The following is a 21013-nucleotide window of genomic DNA, read 5'->3' on the forward strand; positions in this document are numbered from 1 at the left end:
CTTTCAACAAACTTCAACACCAATTTATGATAAAAACTCTCCAGAAAGTGGGCATAGAGGGAACGTACCTCAACATAATAAAGGTCATATATTACAAACCCACAGCAAACATCATTCTCAATGGTGAAAAACTGAAAGCATTTCCTCTAAGATCAGGAACAAGACAGGAATGTCCACTCTCACCACTATTATTCAACATAGTTTTGGAAGTCCTAGCCTCAGCAATCAGAGAAGAAAAAGAAATAAAAGGAACATAAATTGCAAAAGAAGAAGTAAAACTGTCACTGTTTGCAGATGACATGATACCATACATAGAGAATCCTAAAGATGCCACCAGAAAACTACTAGAGCTAATCAAAGAATTTGGTAAAGGTGCAGGATACAAAATTAATGCACCGAAATCTCTTGCATTCCTATACACTAATGATGAAAAATATGAAAGAGAAATTAAGGAAACACTCTCATTTACCATTGCAACAAAAAGAATAAAAAACCTAGAAATAAGCCTACCTAGGGTGACAAAAGATCTGTATGCAGAAAAGTATAAGACACTGATGAAAGAAATTAAAGATGATACCAACAGATGGAGAGATAAACCATGTTCTTGGATTGGAAGAATCAATATTGTGAAAATGACTATACTACCCAAAACAATCTACAGATTCAATGCAATCCCTATCAAATTACTAATGGCATTTTTTACGGAACTAGAACAAAAAATCGTAAAATTTGTATGGAGACAAAAAAGACCCTGAATACCCAAAGCAGTCTTGAGGGAAACAAACGCAGCTGGAGGAATCAGACTCCCTGACGTCAGGCTATATTACAAAGCTATAGTAATCAAGACAATATGGTACTGGCACAAAAACAGAAACATAGATCAATGGAACAAGATAGAAAGCCCAGAGGTAAACCCACACACCTATGGTCAACTAATCTATGACAAAGGAGGCAAGGCTATACAATGGAGAAAAGACAGTCTCTTCAATAAGTGGTGCTGGGAAAACTGGACAGATACATGGAAAGGATGATATTAGAACACTCCCTAACACCATACACAAAAATAAACTCAAAATGGATTAGGGACCTAAATGTAAGACTGGACACTATAAATCTCTTAGAGGAAAACATAGGAAGAACACTCTTTGACATTAATCACAGCAAGATCTTTTTTGATCCACCTCCTAGAGTAATGTAAATAAAAACAAAAATAAAGAAATGGGACCTAGTGAAACTTCAAAGCTTTTGCACAGGAAAGGAAACCATAAACAAGATAAAAAGACAACCCTCAGAATGGGAGAAAATATTTGCAAACAAATCAACGGACAAAGGATTAATCTCCAAAACATATAAACAGCTCATGCAGCTCAATATTAAAAAAACAAACAACCCAATCCAAAAATGGGCAGAAGACCTAGATAGACAGTTCTCCAAAGAAGACATACAGATGGCCAAGAAGCACATGAAAAGCTGTTCAACATCACTAATTATTAGAGAAATACAAATCAAAACTAGAATGAGGTATCACCTCACACTAGTTAGAATGGGCTTCATCAGAAAATGTACAAACAACAAAGGCTGGAGAGGGTATGGAGAAAAGAGAACCCTCTTGCACTGTTGGTGGGAATGTAACTGATACAGCCACTATGGAGAACAGTATGGAGGTTCCTTAAAAAACTAAAAATAGAATTACCATATGATCCAGCAATCCCACTACTGGGCATATACACAGAGAAAACCATAATTCAAAAAGACACATGCACCCCAATGTTCACTGCAGCACTATTTACCGTAGGCAGGTCATGGAAGCAACCTAAATGCCCTTCGACAGACGAATGGATAAAGAAGATGGGGTACATATATACAATGGAATATTACTCAGCCATAAAAAAGGAATGAAATTGGGTCATTTGTTGAGACCTGGATGGATCCAGAGACTGTCACACAGAGTGAAGTAAGTCAGAAAGAGAAAAACAAATATCGTATATTAACGCATATATGTGGAACCTAGAAAAATGGTACAGATGAACTGGTTTGCAGGGCAGAAATTGAGGCACAGTTGTAGAGAACAAATGTATGGACACCAAGGGGGGAAAACCGCAGGGGGTTGGGGATGGTGGTGGGATGAATTGGGAGATTGGGAATGATATGGATACACTGATGTGTATAAAATTGATGACTAATAAGAACCTGCTGTATATATTAAAAAAAAGACAAATCAAAGAAAAAAGCAAGAAATGTAAAAGTGAAAGTTTAAAGCCTGTTTCATCACAAGCGTCCCTTTATCATTTCACATCCATGAGCTCTGTAAATGGTTTAAAACAGTGGTTCTCAAGTGTCACCTGAGCATCCCTGGAGTCCCAAGACTCAACCGTTCAAGGGGTCCAAGAGGTCAAAACTATTTTCACAATAACAGTAAACGTTATTTCCATTCTCATTCTGTTTTAAGTGTACAGAGCAGTTTTCCAGAGACAAGATATGTGATAACATCATACGTCTAATGGCTAATAGAATGTATGATTGTGTGTGCTTGCATTTTAAATTTTTCAGTTTTATTTTCCAATACAGTAAACATCAGTAGATACAACCTACTTAAACAAAAGTTCCTTGGAATTCTCAATAATTTTTAAAAGTATAAAAGGATCCTATATCTGCATCATAAAAAATAACAAACAAATAAATAAAAGGATTTAAAGCCCCAAACTTTCAGAATTACTGTTTTAAAAGATTGTGTCTATCAAATGGTCATTAAGGTATGATTACTTTCCCCCACTTTTAATAATCAAAGACCACACACACACACACACACACACACACACACACACAGAGTCTGCTAATCAAAACATCTGTTTGCCTTAAGCTCATCCGTGTAACACCACTAAAATGAAATAATTAAATTTGAAATACAATTGACATGTTAGCAAGTGAAACTTTACTCTAGGTTAAGGTCAGAATTCAAATAAGCATTTTACATGAAACTGGAAAAATCTTAGAATCTAATTATTAACATCTGAGAATCCCTAAGAAGTACAGAGATTCCAAACTGAGAACTTTAGGGTATTGAAACGTACATAGAAACATCTGAGTTAAAGCTTACATTTTAAAAATATCTTTTTCTTATGCTTGTAAATATCTTTTTTTCAAAACATGGATACCAACATTAACATGTGCCTTATTTATGTCAAATCCTTCAATTAAACTTGCAAAAACAAAAGAAAAAAGAATTAGGAATATGAAAGCTGTGAGCGTTTCAAATATTTTAGTGTACCTCTTTCCAGAGTGAAATTTGCACTGCAAAATTTACCTGATCTGGCTGTTTGTAAATCCTTCATTCCTACTGCTTTATTAGGAACAGAATCTTTCACTCCAACTGCAGGCTGAATGGGTTTTGAAAGAAGTTGATTAATAAATAATGTACATTTGATACAATCTGTAGTTAATAATTCAAGATAAAAATATAAGTTTTTACCTTCAAGTGAGGATATTTTTCAGGAGAATCTAAAAGGCAAAAGGGACATAGAATCAATTACACGTAACTATGAAAGCCAACTATATATTCATGCAGTTACTACTGAGCAGAATCCTCGTGCTTGGCCTTGGCAGTGAATACTTTAGGTTTTGGTGTTTTGTTTCTTGGGGGAAGTTAGGACTGCAACAAGACAGACATATGAATCCACTATAGATACTGAAGAAAAAATAGGAGTACAGGTTTAACAAAACATGCAGTTAAGATTTCAAAAGTAAGATTATGTTCCAAAAGCCTTTATAAAATAGAAAAATGCACATGTACCACATGTACCAATGTGAACATGCTGATTGATGAGGAGAAAAGTGATCAGAGCAACAAATCATGACCCCGAGAAGGTAAATGTGAAAGCTGATGGTAAAATGCAACAGCATATCTTGAATGCAATACAGCAGCATCATTTACACCATTATACTACAAGTATTTATCATCTTCTTCAATTTGTCCTGTAATTTAGGAAGTGCACAGTTGGGATGACAGTTCAGTTGAATGTATAATTCATTTCTCATCAGAGAAAGTGTTATGAACTGATCAGCTTGGATATACACTTGTAGAATAATAGTTCATAAAAATATTCATGTTTTTCCATACCCATGTGGGCTACTGGTATGCCTACATTTCTTGGATCCTCTAGTTTAGTCATCTTAAAGTTTCTCGATCCACTCATGCAAGAAGGTATATAAGGCACATCTAAGAAATAACGTATTATAAGTTTTCAACATCGAAGTACGATTATCAAAAAGGAAAAAGTAAATTTTACTGCCACAGAATTATTAGATATTAAAAATCTTTCATATTTCAAAATCAGTGTAGTATTTACTGAAAATAACAATTTTAGCATTTAGGGAATGAACCCTATTAATTTCTTTTGTTTCCAAAATTAGTTTGGTTCAGTATATCATGCTAATGTTTAAAAGGATTTTTGTGAAACAATTATCAGCAAAAAATTAGCTATCTTAGGGACTCCCCTGGCGGTCCAGTGGTGAAGACCCCATGCTTCTACTGCAGGGGGCACGGGTTCAATCCCTGGTCGGGGGAATTTAAGATCCCACATGCCAAGCCAAGCAGCCAAAAAAAAACCCCACAAACCTATCTTAAAAAACAAAAAACAGCCAATGCTTCCATATTCAAATTAATCTCATTTGAATAACACATACCAACACAACATATATCTTTGATGCCTGATAGTTACAAGGAGGAGCTGGGGTTTACCTCAATTCTAGCACCCACTCCTGCTTCCAGTATTCTCTGGAGCAGCAATGACCTAACCTTGTCTCAGTGTAAATACACTGAAGTCATCTAACGAGAGTTCTCTCAAGTTTCCTCATCACCTCCACAATCACATCCTTAACACCCTTCTTTCCCCCCTCTTTCCTTTCACTATATTCTTTCCTCTTCAAAGGTAGTCTCTGGATCTGTGGTCTTAATTCTCCCCCTTTGACATTCTTTTTATGGTTCATCCCCACCACTTCTTTTTTCCTCTTTGCTTAGCAGTGGCACCTTACATCTATAAGTTCTACTTCAACGCTTTGCTACCCTCTGGCTATAAACACACTCAGAAAGAAAAACAAAATAATGCTTTTCCTTGATCCTGTTCTGTCTTGAACTATCCAGTGGCTCCTCTTCCAGATTTCTCTCAATGCAAGCCTACACCCTTGCTACTCTGAGAGCTTGTCAGAAATGCACAATCCCAGACCTGCTGCTCAGCATGTGCACTTTTCACAAGGTCCCCAGGGGACTAATTAAAATTTGAGAAACTCTGATCTATCAGTCTGCTTCTACATTCCCACAGTAAGAGTGGGAAAGCTTTGCTGTTCGTCTCTGACAAGTTTCGGTGTTGGAAGCTCACTTCAAATTTGTCTCACGTTTCAAATACTCTTCTCTTCCCTTTTCTAAAGACCTATTTTACTTTTTTTTTTTAAATAAATTTATTATTTATTTATTTATTTATTTATGGCTGTGTTGGGTCTTCGTTTCTGTGCGAGGGCTTTCTCTAGTTGCGGCGAGCGGGGGCCACTCTTCATCGCGGTGCGCGGGCCTCTCACTGTCGCGGCCTCTCTCGTTGTGGAGCGCAGGCTCCAGATGCGCAGGCTCAGTACTTGTGGCGCACGGGCTTAGTTGCTCCGCGGCATGTGGGATCTTCCCAGACCAGGGCTCGAACCCGTGTCCCCTGCATTGCCAGGCAGACTCTCAACCACTGCGCCACCAGGGAAGCCCAAGACCTATTTTACTTTGCCCCTGTCCTCCACAGACCCCTGCTTCCTTTTCCTTCATTTACTCCCTGTAACCTCTGCCTCTCTCATTCTTTAGTCCTTCTTTCCTCTTCTTCACTTCCCGACTTTCCTTAGGTTGTAGAGTACCTTGAAACGGAACTAATAATTTAGCTCCTTAAAGGGGACTCTCAATTTAATCTGTGGCTGACACCAGATAAGATACACAGCTTCCCTCCTTTTCTCGTCTTCTTCCTCACTATGCATTTGACAGGTGATTTTCTTTTTTTTTGCATCAACAGTGTTATGTTTTTTAATAGTTTTCAGAATATAAGCTGCATAGCTTTTTAGAATAAAAAATGATATAACTTCAGGTACATGCTTTAGGACACTTGGTTAAACAACAAGCAAACTGTGTCTTTGAGGACCACCTCAAAAGGGTGGCACACTTCACAGTGTAACTTGGTAACACACATGGAGATAGATGATTATATCATGGCATGTTGTCTACAAAAGAACATCTGGACACTCAGAGCTTAAATAGAACACAGCACACAGTTAAGTATTCAAGCACTGCTTTTTGGCCAAATGAAAACTGCCTAAAAACTGCTGATGGATTTTTGACAAGAAAAAAAGATGTAGCTGCTTAGTTCTTCTGATACAGCACTTCTTTTCCAGAATGGGACAGGCTCAGTTCAACTTGAAATCAGTGTGAGGAATGATTCTTCCTCTTAACCGACAGGTGATTTTCTTTGGCTATTAGAATATATCAGAATTCCCATTTTAAATCAACATGCTGTCAAATGACTTTTTCATAAAAATATAGTTCTTACCTTCTACTTGTCCATTTAATATGTTTTTTCCTCTTTGACCTGCAGCTCCAGATAAATGATCAACATAATTCTCTGGAAGTCTCTCAGAGATACTCTGTTAAAATTGATATTAATAATGAGTTGCATAAAGCTTTCCTAATCCCCTTCTAATAGCTGAAAATACCCTACTTTTTAAAAATCTCCTACTTTACAAGCAATTAGATTTAAAAATAAGAGAAGCATGCATTGAAAACCCAAACATTGAAATAGAAAACTTCATATACACTCTCTAGGTCAAGTCTATCTTTTATCCTCATTTGGCTACTGACTCTGTAAACTGAGCATGGAAAGCCAGAGGAATTATTTTCACAGACAAAATATGTGCCTGACTTACAGGCACATTTCAGCAAAGAATTAACTTCAAAACACCTAACTCTACTTTACATTCCTTGGCAAAAGAAGAGAGTATTTATTGAAAAATATGTTTTTAAATAAATTATTTAATAAGTACACTTGCTATAAATTTAAAATATTTCTAAAGACAGAAATTTTTTAGTATTAAAATAATATACTTGGCATGAAAAGAAACCATGAAGTATGTCATGTTGAGCATAAACAGAACACTGTAGAAGCTGCTTCATTTAGGTAAACAAGGGCTTATAAGAATCTGTTATTTGATAAAATTTTTATTGATAGGAAAAATAGTTGAATAAAATAGCGAAGTAGTAAGAAAAACTTTATGTTTAAATCATAGCAGAAAATTTAAATATAGTTATCCAACTCTTCAAAAAAGTACAGCAAGCTTTAATAAGGGAAGAATGAGAACTTTTATTTATTAATTATCTAAATGTGCCAAGCTTTTCTTATGCACATTTTACTTTCTACATACAACAACAATGATAAAAGTGATTGTAAGGACAGTTACCCCACTTCCTGTTTCCTGGTCATTCCAAGATGCGAGAGTGTAATGACGAACAGATGGGATCCACTGTTCTCTCTGTCCAGAATGTCCCTCCCCTGGACCCTCACGTGATTGGCTCCTTCCCATCCTCCCCTTAGTAGCTTTTCTCACATGCAGATCTTTTCTGACTACCTAAATTCCACTCCCACTCCCATCCCAATCCTCACTACAAACTCTCTCAATGTTGTCTAACGTAACATTCTCCATTTTCTTTGTCTCTCACTGTTGTCACCTCTCCCATTGAGGAGCACAGGCTCCGGACGCGCAGGCTTAGCAGCCATGGCTCACGGGCACAGCCGCTCCGCGGTACGTGGGAACTTCCCGGACCGGGGAACGAACCTGTATCCCCTGCATCGGCAGGTGGACTCTCAACCACTGTGCCACCAGGGAAGCCCTCTCCATTTTCTTTACATGAAGGACTTAACAGTGACTTATAAAGGATTCCTGTTTGGTTTTATGTTCCCACCACTACAGCCTAACCCCTCAATTGGTACAGTCAGTGTCTGTCCAGTATATAGTTGGTATTCAATAACAGGAATTTATTTAAGATCAAAACATTTAAAATGTCGAGAGGACCTCAAGTACCAAAGCACTTGATACCTATAGGAGATCTCCGATAACAGTCTATAGAAACTTAACATACCCCAAGCTAGAAATCCACATGCCCGTTCTAATTTTCCTATTCTTAACACTACTGTCATTTTATTGTCCTTCAGGTTTTAAAAAAGTGCCCCAGCATTTAGTGAGTCACTAATTGCCACTGTGATCATTTTTTTTAATTAGTTTCTGCTTTATAACAAAGTGAATCAGTCATACATATACATCTGTTCCCACATCCCTTCCCTCATGCATCTCCCTCCCTCCCACCCTCCCCATCCCACCCCTCCAGGCGGTCACAAAGCACCGAGCTGATCTCCCTGTGCTCTGCGGCTGCTTCCCACTATCTATCTACCTTACGTTTGGTAGTGTATATATGTCCATGCACTGTGATCATTTTTGTCTTACATTCCTATAGCACCCTTTACAGTTTACAAGGTGTGTTCACAGCTGTTACCACATCTGTTCCCTACACCTACCTGAGAAGTGGGTACCAGTACCATTTTTACGAAGGACGTCACTGACGCTCAACCAGGGTAGACAAGTTTTTCCGAGATCCCACAGCTCGTGACAGAACCAGGATGCTACCATGTCTTTTGACTTTAAACACAGTGCTGTGTCACTGCAGCAGCTGCCTATATCTAACAGATCAGGCCCTTCTTATCTCTTTCCATAGCTGTCACCTTACAACAGGTCATCATTACTTTATATTTACGTTACTTCAAGTATGGCTGCCATAAAGGTACTCAACGCACACTAGTTTATCCAAAATGGTGTGTACTTATTAAAACATCGCTAAACCAAACTGTTGGTATTATAACGCCACATACTTATTATTCCCCATTCTTTTGCTTCTCTTGAAATGTTCCTTGCAGATCTATTTGAAAATCCAAATGTACTAATACTTTCAAGTCTCAGGCACTATCTTTTTCAGGTCTAAGTGGTAAAAAACTACATTTCAACCTGTTTCTCTCTGAACCTCACTAGGAGTTTTACCCATCCATATGTACCAAAGAAACATACATTTGCTTGGGAGACTGGGACTGACAGATACACCCTACTATATATAAAATAGATCAATAATAAGGACCTACTGTATAGCACAGAGAACTCTACTGAATACTCTGTAATGGCCTATATGGGGAAGGAATCGAAAAAAGAATGGATATATGTATAACTGATTCACTTTGCTGTATATCTGAAAGTAACACAACACTGTAAATCAACTATACTCCAACAAAAATTTTTTAAAAAAAACAAAAGAAAAAAGAAACATACATTTGGCCATAGGCTGACCTGGAATAATGCTTCAGTTTTTAGATAAATTTAACTTCAGAACCCAAACTGATTCCTTATGACTTCTAAGCCTTGGTTTTTGCTCTGTGCTACACTGGTTTCATTAGGTGAATCTTGCAAAGTAACAAAAGTGCACTATGTGGTAGTTATTATACTTAGCACACAATTATTTAATTAATTACAGGTTAAAAATATAAGAAAAAACTTTTGATGGGCAAATGCAAAGGTGAGAAAGTAAAGTCAAAGCACACCCCCCCTTTTATGTTTTTAACATCATTCAGTGCTTATATTTTAAAATAAAAAATAATAATAATAATAGAAGACAGTACCTCAGAATCCCAAGGTGATTCTATACCTTCCTCTTCTCCTAATCCTAATGCTGACATCATATCTGTAAAATGCAGCCACAGATACATTAATGAGAACATTTACTACTATGAATTTTAAATACATATATGTCTATTTCCATCCACAAATATTTAAATAAAATAAAGTAGCAGAAAAGAATTTCAGAGGGTTGAGGCATTTTCAGGAAGAAAAAGTTGGTAGTAGTTGGGATACTTCTGAAGAAACGGAGCAAAAGAAATATACTTAAAAAGAAATGGAAAAAAAAAAGGGCTTCACTGGTGGTGCAGTGGTTGAGGGTCCGCCTGCCGATGCAGGGGATACGGATTCGTGCCCTGGTACGGGAAGATCCCACATGCCGCAGAGCGGCTGGGCCCGTGAGCCGTGGCCGCTGGGCCTGCGCGTCCGGAGCCTGTGCTCCGCAACGGGAGAGGCCACAGCAGTGAGAGGCCTGCGTACCGCAAAAAAAAAAAAAAAAAAAAAAGAAAGAAATGGATAGTATATTTGGATCTACACACTTCAGATGTTTTTAGACTAGCCTTTAAGCATAGAAAAAATTCATAAATATTCACTAAATTACCACTCCTATTATTTTTCTGAGCTCCATCAAAAGAAGTCAAATTGGGCTTCCCTGGTGGCGCAGTGGTTGAGAGTCTGCCTGCCGATGCCGGGGACACGGGTTCGTGCCCCGGTCCGGGAAGATCCCACATGCCGCGGAGCGGCTGGGCCCATGAGCCATGGCCGCTGAGCCTGCGCGTCCGGAGCCTGTGCTCCGCAACGGGAGAGGCCATAACAGTGAGAGGCCTGCGTACCGCAAAAAAAAAAAAAAAAAAAAAAAGTCAAATTGTTATGATCTGTTTGCTCCTGTGGAGCACGTTCAATATCAGTATCATTTTCTTTTTCTCCAATTTCTGGATTTGTTGCTCCTTCCTATAAAAACAAAACAAAACAAACACCTCATTCCAGAAAACATCATATTCATACATTTGGTCATTCAATCAATCAGTAAGACCACAAACATTTACTGGATCTGTCAAATCATAGGCACTATCCTGGGAGAAAAGCTGGAAATATAAATAGAAGACCGATTCTGCTCTGTATTCCAGGAGAAGTAGAGCTACATGAAAACAAGTAAGAACAGCAAAGTATCATTCAAAAGCTCTACAACTGATGTGACCAGAGTACAGGAAGGGCACACAGGAAAGAGGAGTCAGCTGTATCTGGGTAGCTCAGGAAATGCTGCAAAGACAGGTCTGTGTCTTAAAAGACACACACAGTGTAGAGCGGGGATGTGAAGGGGATTCTAGAAAAGGCAGCCTGAGCAAAAGGACGAGGCGTGAAACAACATAACAAGTCACGTGGAAAACTAGAACACAGTTACCGGGAATGGTATGGAGAGACAAAACTGGAGGATCAGAGCCAAACCAAAAAAAGCAAGTGTCCTCCTAGAACATGAACTTTCTCCTTCATGTGATGGGGATCCACTACATAAGTAGAGGTGTTACATCTTCACAAATATATTTTAGAAAGGTCACTCTGGCAGCAGCGTAAAGATGAACATCAGGGGAGCAAAACTAGAAAAGAGCATTTCAAAATTATAAGTGAGAAAGTAATAGGAAATGAAAAATGGTAAGCAGGTAGAAAATACTGAACTTGATGAGCAACAGGATGTGGCGATTTCAGGGAGGGATGGAGTCCAGGATTTTTCCTGCTTTGGTATTTCAGTGATGTTATCTACTAGGATGGGGAAGACAGATGACAGAGTAGCTTACAAAGAGTCAGGAAAGAGGAAAGCATCAGGGACAATGTCTTCAGTTTGGGGCATAACAAATTTGAGGCACCCAGGGGACTTAGAAGAAAGATTTGGATAAATGCATTTGGATTAGTAATAGATAAACTTATTCAGGAAAAGCATATGATGTTAAGATAAATATCTGTAAAATATACTAACCTGGTATAATTAAATGATGCAAACCTATGCAGAGTTCTGAACTTTTGAAAATATAAACAAGACTGGGGAAGAAAACTATGAGATTCAATTTTTCGATTATATATTGCAACATTTGTTTAAGGATATAAAATATACTCTTTCACGAATATGTGCAAATATTCATTTCCTGGATATTATAGCAATAAGCATTTTTAAGTTTAATGAAAAGATTTAATTGTAAAACACCAACTCAAGAGACTACAAGAACACTCCTTTTCAAAAATTAATCTTAAAAGACAAGTTTTAAATTGTAGAAGAGAATGTTTATGTGATTATGGAATTATAAGGCATTTTTAAGTACTACTATGATGTACGAAAGAAATATAAAACCCTATTTTGAGTGTTGCTGTAGATAAAAAAATTGTTTCTTAAAGTCATATAAGACATTCTGGAAGTCTAGGAGCAAATAATTTGAATTGGTAAACTTGAAAATGTTTTTCAAAAATTAGGCGGGGACTCAAGCTTTTTGTGTCAGGTCATCTCTTCCTAACTAGAAAAATTATTATGAAGGTATGTAACCACAGATGACTTGGTGATTTATTCTTAACACTTTTATTGAAGTGCACTGGCATTTTAAGAAAACAATTAGAGATGCCTTATCATTTTGGCCATTAAAAAGATCAATCCCTTTTCTTTGCTGTTAGTAAGATTAACGATAAACAGTTTTGCATAGAACATTTCTACATGTGTGCTGTTTTAATTTTCAATGAAAAGGTCCTTTTTTTTTTATAATAGTTTTAAGCCCAACGAAGGAGTTATCATCATAGGAGCCACAAACTTCCCAGAGGCATTAGATAAGTAAGTATTAAAATTTTTGTGATATATTCTAGAATAGTGATGAACTTTAAAAATATTGTGCTAAGTGAAGGAAACCCATCACAAAACATCACATATTATATGATTGCTTTTATATGAAATGTCTAGAATAAGCAGATCCATAGCAACAGAAAGGAATTTAGTGGTTGCCAGAGGTTAGGGAAAATGGGGAATAACTGCCAGTAGATTTGGGGTTTCTTTCAGCTGGAGAAGAGAGGGAGGGGGTAAAAATTCTCTAAAATTAGATTGTGGTGATGGTTGGGCAACTCTGAATATATTAAAAACCACTGGGTTACACTACCAAACGTAAAATAGATAGCTAGTGGGAAGCAGCGGCACAGCACAGGGAGATCAGCTCGGTGCTTTGTGACCACCTAGAGGGGTGGGATAAGGGAGGGTGGCAGGGAGGGAGATGCAAGAGGGAGGGGATATGGGGATATATGTATATGTATAACTGATTCACTTTGTTATGCAGCAGAAAATAACACAACATTGTAAAGCAAATTATACTCCAACAATGATGTTAAAAAAAAAACAACACTGGGTTTTCGACTTCAAATTCTATGATATGAAAATTGTATCTCAGTAAAGCTGCTAAAAGAATCTTCTCACAACTTAAACATCACAAAGCTTTTGGGTGGGGGGTAGAGAGGATTTTTAGAAGAAAATTTACTATAGTTTAAAATTTTTATTGGTTTTATTATATAGAAGTTATTCATACTTTCATTTGATCTAATAGTTGGTTCTTGCCTAAGACTCTAGTTTAACATTTTGTACTTAATAGCAGTAAGATGGATGTGTAGCTCTCATAATAGGTTGCTGTAGAATTATTTGCTCCTTGACTGGCTGACTTGCATGTCTTTGTCTCTGAAGGGTTGTATGCTATCTAGATGCACACATTTATCTATATGAACCTTTGTTCTGCCTTCTGGTTATTGAAACTGTTCTTTGAGCCACGTTTTATAAGGAACTAATCTGAATATTTATGTTCAAAATAAATATTGGTTGCCATTGTCTTTCCATCTTCTCTTTAGGATGTCAGTCCTGTTTAACTTGACCTTCAGCACAGTCAGCTTATTAATTTATATTTGCTTTTTGTATTCTCCCTTTAGCGCCTTAATACGTCCTGGTTGTTTTGACATGCAGGTTACAGTTCCCAGGCCAGATGTAAAAGGTCGAACAGAAATCTTGAAGTGGTATCTCAATAAAATAAAGTTTGATCAGTGTAAGTCTTAATTCGACGATACAGACATTATCTCCATAAAATGGTAATATATCAATCCACCCTGTTCGTGGTCCTTACTCAGGATGGCTTAAAAGACAAATTCCTTTAAAGGTCTATTTTTCTCTCCTCTTGTTTGTCCATAAAGTCCATTTCTCAATTAATGTGTGTCCAGAGATTCTGTCATTTTGAATCCCGATTCTAAAGAAAGTTTTCTTTTGAGTACTTAGATAATACTTGATGAAATCTATGTATAAATGTTTCTTTAGATGAATGTAAAATATACAATAATATCAAAAGCACCTGTATATTATGAGCAGAGTACCTCATGATATAGTCACTTTGGGGCCAAAAGAGGGGAAGCAGACTATAAAACAAAACACATGGAAATATTATGGAACTACCTGAGTAATAAAAGCAGCTATTAAAGCTGCAGTATTTTCAAAGATACCTGAATCAATTCTTAAAACCAAATATGTTTCCGATAATAAGGGGGGCTTTTATGTCCAAAGTTATTTCAAGATGAAATTCTGAAAACAAAATGTCTATGAATGTGCCTTTTCAGTTTGTGGTTAGGCCATAATTAAAGGTTTGTAAATCGTTATCTGGCAACTCTACCTTTCTCTGTTTATCACAAAGTTATTTAAATATAAGAACTTTTGTGATTTGTCCCAATGACAATTTTAATGGTGTGTTTACTAGCAGTTTTGGCTTTTTCCCCTTAGAATTTAGTGAAGTAAGCTTTTGTAAAATTACAGCTCATGATGGCTATCTTCTTTTTTCTTTTGCAATGTGAGTTCTTTATGAAGAGCTTTTTATTAGCTCTTCTGAAATTTTAATATTGTGTCCTGTCTGCATATAGCTGTTGATCCAGAAATCATAGCTCGAGGTACTGTTGGCTTTTCTGGAGCAGAGTTGGAGAATCTTGTGAACCAAGCTGCTTTAAAGGCAGCTGTTGATGGAAAAGAAGTGGTAACCATGAAGGAACTAGAGTTCTCCAAAGATAAAATCCTAATGGGTAGGTTTTCTTTTTTTTTTTTTTCCCCTATCTTATACTGTTCGTTATGTTAGACAAAAAATTCTTTTTTTAAAAAATTGTCACTTGATAATTTTCGGTTTGGTGGTAATTCACTCTTTTTTAAAAATTTTATTTATTTATTTATTTATTGGCTGCATTGGGTCTTCGTTGCTGCATGCGGGCTTTCTCTAGTTGCGGCGAGCGGGGGCTACTCTTCATTGCGGTGCATGGGCTTCTCATTGTGGTGGCTTCTCGTGGAACATGGGCTCTAGGTGCGTGGGCTTCAGTAGTTGTGGCTTATGGGCTCTAGAACTCAGGCTCAGTAGCTGTGGCGCATGGGCTTAGTTGTTCCGTGGCATGTGGAGTCTTCTTGGACCAGAGCTCGAACCCGTGTCCCCTGCATTGGCAGGCGGATTCTTAACCACTGCGCCACCGGGGAAGTCCGAGAAAAAACTCTTAATTTTGAGAGAAAGTTTATAAAAAAGAAAGGTATAGAAACATGCAAATATATACTCTAACAGAGCAACACAGTTTGGCCTGTTACAGAACAAATATATTATAACTTATATTACACTCTTTGGGGGGCATGAGTGCCCATGTCTTTCCTCTTGTCTGATATTGCTGATAAAAGAATAGTTAATTTTACTGTTTTTTCAGAATTTAATTTTGACTTTAAATCTTGAATTGCCTTCAAAACAGGTAAGTTATGATATTCCTGTTAAATTAGAAGTTTATTTTCTAGAAATAGAATACAGCTTTTCCTTTTGATATAAGGATTAAGATGATAGTTTTTACAGTTTGGTTTTCAGTTGACAAATTATGGTTTACATGTGTTGTAGAGTGGAATCTACTCATTTTTTAAACTTTCAAACTTTAAAAATATTTATTAATGATATTAAATCATATGACTCTAAGAATGACTTTGAGACAAAGGAGCTTCATTCATTTAAATATACCTTCTTAATGGAGTATTTTACTTAAGTAAATTTTTATTCTTAGAGCCTGAGCGTAGAAGTGTGGAAATTGATAACAAAAACAAAACAATCACAGCGTATCATGAATCTGGTCACGCTATTATTGCATATTACACTAAAGATGCTATGCCTATCAACAAAGCTACAATCATGCCACGAGGGCCAACACTTGGACATGTATCTTTAGTTTTTCTTTTCTTTCAAATAGTGCTCCCCAGGAGCTTATGTAGGAAATTGCTGATGAAAACATTTCAAAAGAAAATTCAGCTACTTCCTAGGTGTGTTGATACTTTCTTCTTTAACTTCCTCAACTGTCTTGAAATCAGACATACTTGCGAAATTTACCTGCTAATAAAGGATATCCTTAATATTTCAGATAATATATTTACATTATGAAATGTAATTCAGGAATGACAGCAAAATATAATTCTTAAATATGTAGTTGCTCTTTTCCCCTCGAAAGAAATTATGTATCATAGTGACTGGTTCAATAGTTTTTCTAAGTTTTTTCTCATTGAGTACAAGTTTCATTTTCATACCTTTCTAATTATAGACGTTTATTTTTATTTATTTATGTTTTAAATTTTATTTTTGGCTGCGTTGGGTCTTCTTTGCTGCACGCGGGCTTTCTCTAGTGGAAGCGAGAGGGGGCTGCTCTTCATTGCGGTGCGTGGGCTTCTCATTGTGGTGGCTCCTCTTGTTGCAGAGCACAGGCTCCAGGCGTGCGGGCTTCAGTAGTTGTGATACATGGGCTCAGTGGTTGTGGCTTGCAGGCTCTAGAGCACGGGCCCAGTAGTTGTGGTGCACAGGCTGAGTTGCTCCGCGGCATGTGGGATCTTCCCAGACCAGGGCTCGAACCGTGTCCCCTGCATCGGCAGGCGGACTCTCAACCACTGCACCACCAGGGAAGCCCAATCTTGTTTTTTTTTAATCCAGTGTGAAAATCTCTGTTGTTTGAGTAGGGTGTTTAGTTCATTCATATTTAATATTTATGTAGTGGCTTTTACATCTGCCATTTGCTATTTGTTTTCTGTTTTTCTCGTATCTAAAGAGATCCCTGTGTTCCTCTTCTTCTTTTTTGGCTGCACAGCATGGCTTGTGGGATCTTAGTTCCCCAACAGGAATTGAACCCGGGCCCTTGGCAGTGAGAGCACGGAGTTCTAACCACTGGACTAACAGGAAATTCCCTGTTCCTCCTATTGTGAGTTATGTCTTAGCAGTTGCTCTAGGGATGACAGTACGCATTTATCACTCTTAATCACAGGCTCCTTCAAAATAATACAAGTTTAATTCTGTCAAAATGTAGTAAATTTGTTGCTTTCTTACCTACTTCTTGGCCCTAAATAGCAGAAAGAAGAGGAGAAGTGACCTAGAGAACCTCAGTCTCTCCACTGGGAATTGGAATAGCCTCTAATTTTAGCCACAGAAGGTTTTCCTCAACTGTATATGTTGAGATTTTGCAAAAATCCTGTTCTGATGAACCTCCAGATGAGATTGGTGGGAGGAGTGAGTGGTGTGGCTCTTACTCCTTAGCTGCCCAGAATGATTGTCATCTCTGAAGTGGTTATAGGGAAGTCGTGTCCATATCCCCCTCCCCGACCCCCCACCACCCCTGTACCTCCTCCTTTTAGTTTAGTGTATATTAGCAGGTTGGGCTAGAGGAATCAGCTGCTATGTGGTTGATTTTTTTTTAACCCTTTCCCTTATTTGCCTTTTACTCCTCCCCTTAGTCTAAAAGCTCTGTTTAATGCAACTGGAAATCTTTATCCTCCTCCCTCCCCCTTCCTTTATATATTGAGGCTTTGGGGTAGGAGAGAAGTGCACAACCCACCACCCCCCTTCCCCTCTGCATTAAAATTCCTTATTTACCCCTTTTCCCCTTCACATTTCGTCCCACTCCTTTTCTGGCAAAAAGGAGCCTTTTCCTCTCTGTGACCCTAAGAGCATACTGCACAAGGGAAATCGCCCCCATCCAGATGTGGCTCCACTCTTCATTTCTCTTGTCTTCTGCTGCTCTTTTCCTGGTGCTCTTTTTGTCGGTGGGGTGTGGGTAATAGAACAGCCATGGGCTTTTGGGGACTTAAAGTTAAAGCTGTTTGTTTTTTCCTTTTCATTTATAAAAACACTAAACGTTCAATTTCAGAGAACCAAAAATCCCACCTTCCCACAGAACACTACTAAGGGGCATGTCTTCTGCTCCATACCTTTTCTGTTTTTCTTTCTCTCTTGTTAATGCTTTTAAAAACAAATGAGTTCTTTTTATATAAATAAAGTTTTTAAAGTGTGAAAAAAAACAAACACAAAAGAATTAAGAAAATGGTCATAGAAACATACATATTGATAATTACCTTAAACGTAATGGATTAAATGCTCCAACCAAAAGACACAGGCTTGCTGAATGGATACAAACACAAGACCCATATATATGCTGTCTACAAGAGCCCCACTTCAGACCTACAGACACATACAGACTGAAAGTGAGGGGATGGAAAAAGATATTCCATGCAAATGGAAATCAAAAGAAAGCTGGAGTAGCAATACTCATATCAGATAAAATAGACTTTAAAATAAAGAATGTTACAAAAGACAAGGAAGGACACTATATAATGATCAAGGGATCAATCCAAGAAGAATATATAACAATTATAAATATATATGCACCCAACATAGGACCACCTCAATATATAAGGCAACGGCTAACAGCTGTAAAAGAGGAAATCAACAGTAACACAATCATAGTGGGGGACTTTAACACCTCACTTGCACCAATGGGCAGATCATCCAAAATGTAAATAAATAAGGAAACAGAAGCTTTAAATGACACAATAGGCCAGATAGATTTAATTGATATTTATAGGACATTCCATCCAAAAACAGCAGATTACACTTTCTTCTCAAGTGTGCACAGAACATTCTCCAGGATAAATCACATCTTGGGTCACAAACCAAGCCTCAGTAAATTTAAGAAAATTGAAATCATATCAAGCATCTTTTCTGACCACAACACTATGAGATTAGAAATGAATTACAGTGGAAAAACATAAAATACACAAACACATGGAGGCTAAACAGTAAATTACTAAATAACCAAGAGATCACTGAAGAAATCAAAGAGGAAATCAAAAAATACCTAGAGACAAATGACAATGAAAACACAACAATCCAAAACCTATGGGATGCAGCAAAAGCAGTCTTAAGAGGGAAGTTTATAGCTATACAAGCCTACCTCAAGAAACAAGAAAAATCTCAAATAAATAATCTAACTTTATACCTAAAGGAACTAGAGGAAGAAGAACAAACAAAACCCAAAGTTAGCAGAAGGAGAGAAAACATAAAGATCAGAGCAGAAATAAATGAAATAGACACAAAGAAAACAATAGCAAAGATCAATAAAACCAGAAGCTGGTTCTTTGAGAAGATAAACAAAATTGATAAACCATTAGCCAGACTCATCAAGAAAAAGAGGGAGAGGACTCAAATCAATAAAATTAGAAATGAAAAAGGAGAAGTTACAACAGACACCGCAGAAAGACAAAGCATCTTAAGAGACTACTACAAGCAACTCTATGCCAATAAAATGGACAACCTCGAAGAAATGGACAAATTCTTAGAAAGGTATAACCTTCCAAGACTGAACCAGGAGAAACAGAAAACATGAACAGACCAATCACAAGTAATGAAATTGAAGCTGTGATTAAAAATCTTCCAACAAACCAAAGTCCAGGAGCAGACAACTTCACAGGTGAATTTTATCAAACATTTAGAGGAGAGCTAACACCCATCCTTCTCAAACTCTTCCAAAAAATTGCAGAGGAAGGAGCACTCCCAAACTCATTTTACGAGGCCACCATCACCCTGATACCAAAACCAGACAAAGATACGGCAAAAAAAGAAAATTACAGACCAATATCACTGATGAATATAGATGCAAAAATCCTCAACAAAATACTAGCAAACAGAATCCAACAATGCATTAAAAGGATCATACACCATGATCAACTGGGATTTATCCCAGGGATGCAAGGATTCTTCAATATACACAAATCAATCAATGTGATACACCATATTAACAAATTGAAGAATAAAAACCATATGATCATCTCAATAGATGCAGAAAAAGCTTTCAACAAACTTCAACACCAATTTATGATAAAAACTCTCCAGAAAGTGGGCATAGAGGGAACGTACCTCAACATAATAAAGGTCATATATTACAAACCCACAGCAAACATCATTCTCAATGGTGAAAAACTGAAAGCATTTCCTCTAAGATCAGGAACAAGACAGGAATGTCCACTCTCACCACTATTATTCAACATAGTTTTGGAAGTCCTAGCCTCAGCAATCAGAGAAGAAAAAGAAATAAAAGGAACATAAATTGCAAAAGAAGAAGTAAAACTGTCACTGTTTGCAGATGACATGATACCATACATAGAGAATCCTAAAGATGCCACCAGAAAACTACTAGAGCTAATCAAAGAATTTGGTAAAGGTGCAGGATACAAAATTAATGCACCGAAATCTCTTGCATTCCTATACACTAATGATGAAAAATATGAAAGAGAAATTAAGGAAACACTCTCATTTACCATTGCAACAAAAAGAATAAAATACCTAGGAATAAACCTACCTAGGGAGACAAAAGATCTGTATGCAGAAAAGTATAAGACACCGATGAAAGAAATTAAAGATGATACCAACAGATGGAGAGATAAACCATGTTCTTGGATTGGAAGAATCAATATTGTGAAAATGACTATACTACCCAAAGCAATCTACAGATTCAATGCAATCCCTATCAAATTACCAATGGCAGTTTTTACGGAACTAGAACAAAAAATCGTAAAATTTGTATGGAGACAAAAACGACCCCGAATACCCAAAGCAGTCTTGAGGGAAACAAACGCAGCTGGAGGAATCAGACTCCCTGACGTCAGGCTATATTACAAAGCTATAGTAATCAAGACAATATGGTACTGGCACAAAAACAGAAACATAGATCAATGGAACAAGATAGAAAGCCCAGAGGTAAACCCACACACCTATGGTCAACTAATCTATGACAAAGGAGGCAAGGCTATACAATGGAGAAAAGACAGTCTCTTCAATAAGTGGTGCTGGGAAAACTGGACAGATACATGGAAAGAATGATATTAGAACACTCCCTAACACCATACACAAAAATAAACTCAAAATGGATTAGAGACCTAAATGTAAGACTGGACACTATAAATCTCTTAGAGGAA

General features: G+C 37.2%; 1 protein-coding gene across 1 annotated transcript in view; it reads right to left on the minus strand.

Moving 5' to 3' along the window:
- The window catches only part of LOC132488542 (ankyrin repeat domain-containing protein 26-like), a 136452-nt gene that overhangs the window by 52242 nt on the left and 63197 nt on the right, over nucleotides 1-21013 (minus strand). Inside the window, 5 exon segments of the mRNA XM_060096841.1 lie at nucleotides 3305-3377; nucleotides 3470-3498; nucleotides 4118-4216; nucleotides 6570-6663; nucleotides 9732-9793. Of these exon segments, the coding sequence (XP_059952824.1) occupies nucleotides 3305-3377; nucleotides 3470-3498; nucleotides 4118-4216; nucleotides 6570-6663; nucleotides 9732-9793 (357 nt within the window).

The sequence above is a fragment of the Mesoplodon densirostris genome, chromosome 4 (assembly GCF_025265405.1).
Source record: "Mesoplodon densirostris isolate mMesDen1 chromosome 4, mMesDen1 primary haplotype, whole genome shotgun sequence".
NCBI lineage: Eukaryota > Metazoa > Chordata > Mammalia > Artiodactyla > Ziphiidae > Mesoplodon > Mesoplodon densirostris.